A 10,257-nucleotide genomic window follows, 5' to 3' on the forward strand; every position below is an offset into this window, starting at 1 on the left:
TGGTCCAAAGCCCGCAGCTGGAGAGCAGAGTGAAGAGGCCTATCTTCAATGGGTCCAAAGGCCACACCTTAAAATGAGTGATGAAATCTCTGTGTACTGACTTGGAAAGATGCACCCAGATGGACAGCTGAATCACAGAAGCAGGTTACATGTTCTCACTGTAAAGTAATCCTTTTATGTTCTTGTAGAAGATGAGAAAATGTGAGCAGACTCCAAACTCCAGACTCCATTCTCCCTGGGAGTAAGATTTTATGGGAAGCATTCACTGTATACATTTTCCTCTGATAGGTTTTGATTTTGGACTGGGTCACATGGATTGTGGGATCTTAGTTCCCCAGCCAGGGATGGAACCGGTGCACCTGCAGTGGACGTGCAGAGTCCTAACCACTGGACCGTCAGGGAAGTCCCTCTTTTGATAGGTTTTTAAAGCAAACGTGGATTGCTTTCCTGATTGTGAAAAATCAAGATAACTTAATAATAAAGATATTTCCATTGCGGGGGAGAAGCCTTTGAGAAATATACATGGGCTAATGAAATTGCTCCAGGTCTCAGCTGCAGGTTGGAATTTATATCAACCTAGGATGGGAAGGCTAGTGGACTCTTGCTCTAGATCAAAATCAAAGTATAGCGTTTGATTTTTTTTTTTTAAAGAGAAAATGAACAATCCCTTAATGAGACTGACTTTTAAGGTCAAATCTGTCAAAATACGTGATTCTTAAGGCAAAGGAAGGGTAGTGATGAATGAGGTCCTTGGGGTCCCCAGCTTAAACCTGGACTCGAGTTGGTTGCTGGGAGTCAGAGTTAGGGCAGCCAGGACTGGGGGCTGCTCCCCAGCACTTCCCACAGCTTGAGCACACAGCCAGGTCAGCACTGTGGTCCAATCACTCCCCGACATGGCCACAGCTTCTGGCCCGCCAGCCTCCCCTGTCAGAATGACTCTCTGGGATCTCCTGGCCCTCGCCATCTGGCTTTCTCCTACAACCAAGCTCAGAATGTGTGGGTGTCCCCCTGTGTCAAGGACCCAGATTCCATGCTGCCAAGTAAGGGAAGGTAGTAAAGAGACTGGGGGGTTTTGGCCTACACGGCATTGCAACAGATCTTTGAGGGTGGAGGGGCTGGGAAGGGGGCGGGGGGCTGTGCAAGGTCACTCTGGACGAGGGATTCCCTCAGTTCCCAGATGACATATTCTACGTCCCCCTCCCGAGGAGTCGGCACAGGGCTGAGAGGTGCAGTTGACACAAGTTTATTGGCGGAGCTTCGGCGGAGTCTCCCTCTCTCTGGGACAGCCGAGGGCACAGCACCAACAGAAGGATGGACAGACAGAATCCCACACAGACACACGGATGGTGCAGACTCATAAAGATCACAGCACAGCCACGCAAGGCACAGAGACACACAGGCCACAGCACCAAGAAACACACACAGACACAGAACCACAGGGCTAGAACACACGGACAAAGTGCGGGCTTTGGGGCTCCTGCATAGACAGAGCGAGGGCCACATGGGGAGGGGGCCCCTGCTGACCTCCCCCAGGCATAGGCACATGGACAGCACACAGACAGGCAGTTGCCCCCAGCCAGCCAGGCTGCCACGCAGACAAATGAACTGCACAGAAAGGACACTGGGGATTCCCCAGACCATGGGGAGTGGGAACCATAGGACTTCTACCCACTCCCACCACCACTGCACTGATTTCCCTGCTCAGCCTGACTCTGGCCTACTCCCTGACACACACACTTTGGTCTTGCCCACTGGGGCTGGGGGGGCAGGTGGTAGGTGGAAGCAGGGGAGAGGGGAAGGGTGCGGGCCAAGCTCTGTCTCTTCTCCGTGAGCAGGGAAGCAGGAGAGTCCAGGGCAGAGCCTGGGCCTGGCAGTGGGGTATGGCTGGGGCCAGGGCTCAGGCTTGGGGGGGCTCCTGGCAGCGCAGGCACTGGGCCATCTCAGGCTGGTATTGCTCGACCTGCAGGGTACAGCTGGAGAATCCAAACCGGGAGTGGAGCCGGGATGTAGCTTCAGCTAGGACAGCTTCGGGGTCAGCCATGGAGTCTGCGGGGGAGTGATAAGAAACAGCGAGCTCCCTGGGGAGTGGGGAGCCAGGCCAGGGTCCAGATAAGGATGGGTGAAGGGGAACCCAGGGGTTTTGCATGGCATGAAAGCCAGGATTGAATGGGAGCTTTATTTTCTCTCTCTGTTGTACGAACAGTGTACAACTGTTCAAAGAAAAGCTTGGGGAGACTCATCCCTAACTGACTAGCCTAACACGCTAAACTGTTCTTATTTTGCTATTCGCTTCTTCTCTTTGGGTGTCAGTGTACAGCTGTGTATTTCAGCAGCCATACCACCCGATTTTTCACAACGATCCAGATGTCAAATATTCTGTTCCCATTGTCCCTCTAGAGTTACCATCAAATATCCTACAGAGTATAATATTTTTGGCATCCAAATTGCAAGTCTCTGATTGCTTCTTGCATCTGGAAGAAACTCAAAAATCCTTTGTCAGCTTGTGAGTCACCCTATATATTTTAAATAGTTGAATCATAATGTGGCTATAATTTTATATTCAGCTTTCTCTCTTAGCATTATACCATAAACATTTTTCCTAGTTGCCATACAGTCTTCATAATCATCATTTTTAAAAGTTACATGGAGTGAGAAGCCACAATTTACCTCTCTGTGCCCCACCACTTAGACCTGTGGGTACCAGTGATCTTTTAAAGGATTACTGGTGCCCTGTACTACTTTAAAGAGGGTGAAACCTCCCCCGGAACACCTTGTCTAGGGCGCCAACATGCATGAGAGAGAGAGAGATACAAAAACAGAGCTAGAGGTCGAGAAAGCCAGAGAGATGGGAACAGTCCCAGTAATTCAGACCAGCTTCCTGTGTTTGGAGGGTGGGAGGGGAAAGGAGAAATGTTTCTGGGAAGTAACTGGCTGGGGCTAGCGTGGACTCACCAATGGCCAGGTGTGCGGAGGCGACGTAGTGCGTGAACGTCAGGGACCACAGGTGCAGCTCATGGATTGCCCGGACTCCCGGCACCGACAACAAGGTGTCCCGAACGGGTTCAAAGCTCACACTTCGGGGGGTCCCTGCAAGTAGCACCCACCACGTCTTACTGCCAAAGCTGCTCCTGCCCAGAGGTCAGGACCCCACCTCCCCCATCCTGTACCACTCACCCTGATCCCCACAGTTCACCCCATCCCTGAATCCTCCTTCCAGCAATAAGCCTTCTCTCCACACACTCTTCAGAGGAAATAGGGGTGCCTAGTACTGGAGTGGGGTCAGGGAGGACCCGGTGTGGGGGATGTAGGAAAGCGGCATCATCGGACTCACCTTCCATGAGGACACGGAGAACATCTCGCAGGGTGGGAGCTGTGGATCCAAGGGCACAGATGGAGAAGAGGAAGGTGCTGATGGGGTCAGCTGCTTTGTACTGAGGCTGCACAGAAAGAAAGCCCTAAGAGCCTGGGAACTGGGAACCTTTCAGGGGAAGATCTAGGGGCACCCTGGACAAACAGGACCTGAGAGGGGAAAGGGACCATAACCCTGGGCCAGGGGTCCTATGGAGCTGGGAGGTGGAGTAGGGTGGGGATGGGGACCCAGGGAAGGCAGGGCTGGGATGTAGAGAGGCGAGGGCAAGACTGGGCAGGCTTGCACACATGGTACCTTGAAGTAGATGAGGATGGAGGCAATCAGCACCCCAAGGCTCTGCAGGAGGTCTCCCAGCACGTGCACAAAGGCCGCCCGGACGCTGGTGTTCCCCAGAGGCAAGGGCTCCCCGGACCCCTCCTCCAGCGGTGCATACTCTGCCCCCCTAGACCCATGGCTGTGGGGGGGCCCAGCCTGGTGCAGCACAAAAGCCATTCTGAGGGGGAAGCAGAGCAGCTCAGCCCAGGTGGCCTGCTCCCAGCATCCTCCACCCACTTCCATGCCCCCTCCTCTCACCTCCCAGGAGCCCTTTCTCTACCTGTTTTCTCCCTATTTTCCCAGTCCTCAGAAGAAAGCAATGCTGTCCAAGAGAGACAAACAGAGCCACCTGGGGGGAGGAATACTTGGTACTAGAGATGTAGATTCAGATCTTGGCCCTGCTACTGAAATTGCTACATGTCCTGGGCAGGCAAGGCCCCTTGTCACCTCTCGTTATTTGTTTTGGCCACACCGGGTAGTTTGCAGAATCTCAGCACCCCGAACAGGGATCAAACCCCAGGCTCTCATCCATGAGAGCTGGAATCCTAACCACTCGACCATCTCTCATTAACTGAATGTCAGGGGTGACAGTACCTACCTTGTAGGGGTGGTTGTGTGCTTTCAATGGACAACACTGATGATGGTCCCCAGCAGAGGGGCCAGTACCCAGCAGGCCTTTAACCAAGGTCTGTTGACCCTGAATTTTAGGTCTCCACCCCAACCCCCTCTCAGACATCCCCAGGGCAGCAAGGCAAGAACTGTGTGCATGTGCTGCGGGTCTGCTGGGTGAATAGTCTGCTCTCCCAGCCTGCAGGAGGACCCCTCACCCCCACTCCGACATGGTGCCTGCTCCATACTGGAACGTACAGCAGATTGGCACAGACCGCAATGCTGGCGGTCAGCAGCATGGCACCCCCCTCGATGTGGTAGTCGCTGTGCAGCAGGCGGATGAAGGCCAGGTACAGGAGGATGCCAGTGACCATCCAGAGGGAGACCACAGAGGCCAGAGCCCCCAGAGTCTCTGCAGGGGGAGACAAGCTGTTAGAGAGCGGCCCAGGACCCTGAGAGGTACCTTCTGGCCAGGTCGAAGGGTTCTCAGGCCATGCAGGCACCTTACCTGAGCGGTGCCAGCCAAAGGTCATGGTGCGGGTGGCTGGACGGGTAGAGAGCCAGAGGGAGAAGAGGCTGCCCATCATGCTGCCCACGTCCGCCAACAGGTGGGCCGCGTCAGTCATAATGGCCAGGCTGTGCGCCAAGTACCCACCTGCAAGGGTGAAGTGACGTATCATCTGGTTCCATTAAGCAAATATCATGCTGTGCGTGTGGAGGCATGGAAAAGAGATTGGGGGGGACATATACCAAAATGTGAATGGTGGTTTTTCTCTGGTGATGGGATCACACATCTTCTTTTCACTCATTCGCGTTTTCTAGTTTTTCTACAATAACAGTTTCTTTTAAAACATTCAGCTGCACCAGGTCTTAGTGGCAGCACGCAGGATCTTCCATCTTTGATGTGGCATGCGGGATCTTTAGCTGCAACATGTGGGCTCTGGTTCCCTGACAGGGATTGAACCCAGGCCCCCTGCACTGGGAGCGTGGAGTCTTAGCCACTGGACCACCAGGGAAGTCCCAACAATAACATGTTTTAATAAGCAATAGGGCTTTTAAAGGACCAGTTTGTACTGATAAGCCAGTCCTGAGTCCCCCTGGTACTGCCTGTCCCTCACCCTCTCCTACTTCCCGAGTCCTGGACACCTGGCTCCCCCGTCCCAGCCAACCCCATCTTGTCTGCATCTCCACCCAGGAACTTAGGCAGGCATCCTGCGGATGGAGTTGGAGGAGCTGCTCTCTAACTTACCAACCACCTCCCCGGCCATGAAGACGCAGCACACAGCACAGGCGGTGCACAGCTGCCTCTGCGCCTGCATCCTCTCCGGGGTGAGACCCGGCTGAGGCAGGGGGTCCCGGTGGCAGTGGTGGAAGGACATCTCCACAGGTTTGGGCTCCTCGGGGAGGGGCTCAGGAGCCTCTGTGAAGAGACTGAGGCAGGCAACACAGTTCAATCTGGGGCCTGGCTCAAGGGCTCGCCTGCTCCTTCCTCACTCCCAGGTCCTGGGTCCCCTAGATTAGCTTCAGCAGATGTCCCATCTCTCTCTCCTTTTCCCAGTCCTGGTCAAAACCAGGAGCCTTGTACACAGAGGGCCACAGGAGAGATGGGGGCTGAATGGACGACTCAGATCGCAGCCTCCCTTTTCCTTTCATATACAGAGCCGCAGAGTCTCACAACACAAAGGAAAGCACCTTAGAGATGAGCTAGTCTACCGCTTACTAAGGAATTAGACGGACAAGGCTCAGAGAGGGAGGGGACTTATGGAGGCGACACAGCTAGTTAGTGGTCGAGCTGAGATTCGACTCCAACCAAATCAAGTCATTATGACAGGCATCACAAGGAATACAAATGAACTGAGTATCCTTTCTAATCTCTTGGAGCCTTTGGTGAACAAGACAAATGTCTACCTAAGTACTGTGAGATGTTTTAGAAGGTAGCTATTGCCTTAGAGCTGGAGAAGGCAATGGCACCCCACTCCAGTACTCTTGCCTGGAGAATCCCATGGACGGAGGAGCCTGGTGGGCTGCAGTCCATGGGGTCGCTCAGAGTTGGACACAATTGAGCAACTTCACTTTCACTTTTCACTTCCATGCATTGGAGAAGGAAATGGCAACCCACTCCAGTGTTATTGCCTGGAGAATCCCAGGGATGGGGGAGCCTGGTGGGCTGCCGTCTATGGGGTCGAATAGAGTCGGACACGACTGAAGTGACTTAGCAGCAGCAGCAGCAGCATTGCCTTAGAGCAGCGAAAACAAAGTGCTATCAGGGTTCGGATAGAGGGATACACTGACTCTAATGAAGACACCAGGGAAGGTCCGAAGGACCCGAAGGCCCAAGGACACCGAAGGAGGCCCCTGAGAAGGGCCTGGGCAGATAGAGAGGCTTTTGATAAAGAGGAGGTGCATGTGCCGGTGAAGGCAGTACGATGGGGAAGTGGTGTGAAAGTGCTGGGTGGGGCTCAGACCTGCCTCCTTCCTGGACCTACCTCCGGGTGCCTCCATTCCCGGTCCTTCCACTTCCCTCTCTAGACATGCAGCTGAATGTGGCCCTTTAAGAGAGGAGTAGAATGTGGGGACCCAAAAAGTCTGAAGTTCTTGGCACGGAGAATTACTGGCCAGATTCCAGAGCTGGGTTGTCATGGGGAGGAGACAGTGCAGACTGCTGTGGCTGGGGTGGCAGCAGCAAGAGCGCTGGGTTGGGAGTCTGTCATGCGTTAGTGGGACCAGTGGGACCATAAGCATCCAGCAGAGGCCGCCTTAACTGCACAGGACCATAAGCCTCCCTAGACCAGTGAATGGGTCTGGGGGGCCTCACCTCTAGCATCACCTGGGGATGCAAGAGGCTGAGCTCAGACTGACTGAATTTTCAGTCCACTCTGCCCTAATTCTCGACCCTGATACCACCCAACCTAAAGTCTGAGGGGTGGCAGTGGCAGCGGGGGGGTGGGGGTGGGGGTGGGCGGGGAGAATAGAACCTTCCACAGCATAAAGGACCTAAGTAGAAAAGTACAGTCCTGGGAATTCTATGGAGGTGTGACAAGAAAAACCTTGAGAGAAGATGAAGGCTCCAGATGATAGAAAGGCAATCCCAGTAGTAAAGTGGGGAGGGGTGCCTGGGGGTCTTCTGGTTGAGGAAAGCTCTGCCAATGGGTGAATTTAGGTGGGAGGGAGGAGAGGGCACATTTGGTGCTTCTAGGGAAAACTGGCAGGTAGATTAACTTCTTGGAATCCCCTTCTAAGACTTAGAATCTAGATGGGTAGGATACAGGTGTGTTTCCAGAGGAGACAGGAGATGAGGGTGGCTTTGAAATCTGTCCTCATTCTTCAACAAGATATACCGGGCAGTGTAGCAGTGTACATGTACTGAAGCTCAGGCTGGTGGGAGACATGTGTCACAAATGACTTACTATGCAAGGAGAAGCTGGGGCTGGAAGGGTTATGAACAAAGGACTTCATCACAGGGGAAGGAGTGACCAACTCTAATGGGAATAAGGAGAACCTCACAGAGGTAAACAAAGGGGCTCCAGACATGTGGAATGACAATGACAAGATATGCAGCTTGGAGCGTAAGTGTGAGGAATCAAGGGAAGGACTGAGGAAGAAAGTGATGGGCTCAAAGGAACGTAAAGGGAGATGCGCTGATTGATTTGATCGTTCCTGAGCCGTGAGATGAATGACCTTGCTGATGCACTAGTCTGGGAGGAAGAGAGGAGAGGAGATGGAGTGGTCCAGAGCAGACCAGGCCAGAGGCTCCCTGCGCAGAATTTTAGAGGAGGGGCAGGCAGGTAGGGAAGAACCTCTTTCAGAAAATACTGCAGGATTTGGTGACTAATGGTCATATGAGAATGAGGCGAAACTGGGAGTCAGAGATCCGGGTCTGAAGAACAAACAGAGGGTAAGTAGCTTTGGGGCAGTGGGCAAGATGCCCTTCCTGGCCTGGGGAAGACACAGTGCAGCCAGGCATCAAGGTAGTGAGCCATCAACAGGCTGCTCCCTTTTGTTTGGCATTAATTGGGCACTAAAGAAGCCTCATTGTTGGTGTGTGGGTGTAGTGGGGCTACCTGCTGTTTAGAGAGAAAGAAAGACAATTCTCTCTCCCTGGCCCTCTGAAACCCCGGACTAACAACAAATAATATTGAGTGGGATAGAGAGGACAGGTAGAGAGGGGAGACTGTCTTGAAGCAGAGTCAAAAGGGATGTGAAGACATGCTAGGGCCACGGCTGGAGCCCCCACAACTGTGGTCCTCCGTGGGAGGGATTCAGAGGGGGGTCTTCCCTCCCTTCTGCTCATCCACTCGCCCACCCATCCAGGTTTACGGCCTCCACCCAGAGAAGGAGCGAGAAATACACAGAGGCACCGCATCAGAGACAAAGGGACAGGGGTTGGGAGGGAAAAGGAGAGATGAGGAAAAAGAAAAAGCCGGAGACTCTGTCAAATTCCCGAGATAAACGGACGGTGGGTCAACAGACAAAAAGGCCGGCGGAGGTGACCAGGGAGGGCCCAGCGCGGCCGCTCGGAGGGACAAGGCGGACGAAGCCGGCGGGACGCGGAGGCGGTTCTCCGGCCGCCCCCGGCCCGCTGTCCCGACTGCTCGGCGCGCCTCATTTCACACCTCGCCGCCCCCGGCCCCGTCTGTGCGGAGCCGGGAATACCCCCGCCGCCCAGACCGCACCTGCTCCTTCCTTACCGCCCCCTCGCTTCCCCGCGGCCGCCCGCCACTCCAGGAGCCGACAAGACCCGCTGCGGAGCCCGGGCCCATCTTCGGCCTGGGTGTCCACAGCTGGAGGCTGCTCCCCGAACCCGGGCGCTCGGAGGGTAGGGCCGGGGGCCTGCAGATGGGACTCCGAGGGGCTCCCGGAGCAATGGGTACATCGGGGTTCCTGGAGCGGATTCCGGCCCGACGGAGGGGCAGTCGCTCGCGGGAAAGGTCGAGGGGCTTGGGGGGACGGGCCCGGGAGCAGTTTCTCGGGACCGGGAGGAGGGTGGCCGAGAGGAGCCAGAGCGGGGTGTCCGCCTGTAGGGGCCGGGGCTGGCTGTGCGAGCTGGGGGCGTCTGCGCGGCCAGAGAGGCAGAGCCCGGCCGCCACGAAGCCAAGGGGGTCGCGGTGCGCTGGGAAGGCCAGCCGGCCGAGAGAGACAACGAAATAGAAGGAAAGCAGAAGGGTAGCGCCCCTCCTCAGCCGAGGGCCGACCCAGATCCGTCCTACCTCTTCAAACGCAGGCCGCCACCAGCGCCGCCGCGGTCTCGGGGGCCCACCAGGCGAGTGGTCTCCGAGCCCCCCGTAGTGGGAGACGGCTCCATTTCTCCGCGGCCCCCGACCGTCTAGGCCCCACCGAGGGAGGGAGAGGCGTGGCGGGCCCCGCGCCAAGTCTGAACGACGGGCCGACCCCCAGACTCCCCGCAGGGCCGCGGGGCCACCAGAGTGAAGGCAACTGCGGCGGCTGTGGCGCTGGGAGTCCGAACTGCGGCTCCCGCGGCTGCCGGAGCCCCGCCCCGCGTGGGGAGAGCTCCCCAAGCCCCGCCTCTAGGCTCCCCAGCCTCTCCCCTCCACGCCTAAGCCCCGCCTCCGGGGCCCTGTCCCCATAGACGTGGCTCTATTCCGGCGCCAGAGCCAGGTGAGGAGGTGGGAGCTCTCTAAGCCCCGACCCTGTTCTAGAGAATGCTAATCTCCATAGCCCCGCCCCTAGGCTGACTAGTCCCGCCCGTGGCCCCGTCCACCAGCCCTAAGCGGAGCTCTTCAAGCTTGGGGGGCTTCCCTGATGGCTCAGATACTAAAGAATCTGCCTGTAATGCGGGAGACCTGGGTTCGACCCCTTGGTTGGGAAGATTCCCCTGGAGGAGGGTACAGCTACTCACTCCAGTATTCTTGCCTGGAGAATCCCATGGACAGAGCAGTCAGGTAGGCTACAGTCCATGGGGTCACAAAGAGTCAGACACGACTGAGCGACTTTCACTTTCAAGT

At 55.9% G+C, this 10,257-nt stretch overlaps 1 protein-coding gene across 6 annotated transcripts; it reads right to left on the minus strand.

Moving 5' to 3' along the window:
* Positions 1-1,227: 1,227 nt before the first annotated feature.
* On the minus strand, positions 1,228-9,774 carry SLC30A3 (solute carrier family 30 member 3). Of its 6 annotated transcripts, none has more exons than XR_015136582.1 (8): positions 9,502-9,774; positions 5,544-5,725; positions 4,803-4,949; positions 3,966-4,706; positions 3,665-3,863; positions 3,332-3,437; positions 2,953-3,087; positions 1,228-2,046 (listed from the first exon to the last, which is right to left on the minus strand). XR_015136582.1 is itself a non-coding variant. In XM_086326054.1 (8 exons), the coding sequence occupies exons 1-8, from the start codon at positions 9,594-9,596 to the stop codon at positions 1,898-1,900; spliced, it is 1,167 nt and encodes a 388-aa protein (XP_086182180.1). In that variant the 5' UTR covers positions 9,597-9,774; the 3' UTR covers positions 1,228-1,897. The 6 variants fall into 6 exon arrangements, 5 of the variants coding, with proteins under 5 accessions (XP_086182180.1, XP_086182181.1, XP_086182182.1 ...); XM_086326054.1 differs by having other exon boundaries at positions 4,553-4,706; XM_086326055.1 differs by having other exon boundaries at positions 1,228-2,078; positions 4,553-4,706.
* Positions 9,775-10,257: the final 483 nt, after the last annotated feature.

Source organism: Bos grunniens, chromosome 11 (genome assembly GCF_055505025.1).
Source record: "Bos grunniens cultivar Pamir isolate PY7600 chromosome 11, Bosgru_T2T1.0, whole genome shotgun sequence".
Taxonomy (NCBI): Eukaryota; Metazoa; Chordata; class Mammalia; order Artiodactyla; family Bovidae; genus Bos; species Bos grunniens.

Excerpts from the sequence above, each read along its gene's own strand:
- SLC30A3 (XM_086326054.1), bottom strand. The coding sequence starts at position 9,596 with ATGGAGCCGTCTCCCACTACGGGGGGCTCGGAGACCACTCGCCTGGTG. Across the intron at positions 4,707-4,802 it reads CTTTGGCTGGCACCGCTCAG|AGACTCTGGGGGCTCTGGCC; the intron begins GTAAGGTGCCTG and ends CTCCCCCTGCAG. Across the intron at positions 3,438-3,664 it reads CCATCCTCATCTACTTCAAG|CCTCAGTACAAAGCAGCTGA; the intron begins GTACCATGTGTG and ends CTTTCTGTGCAG.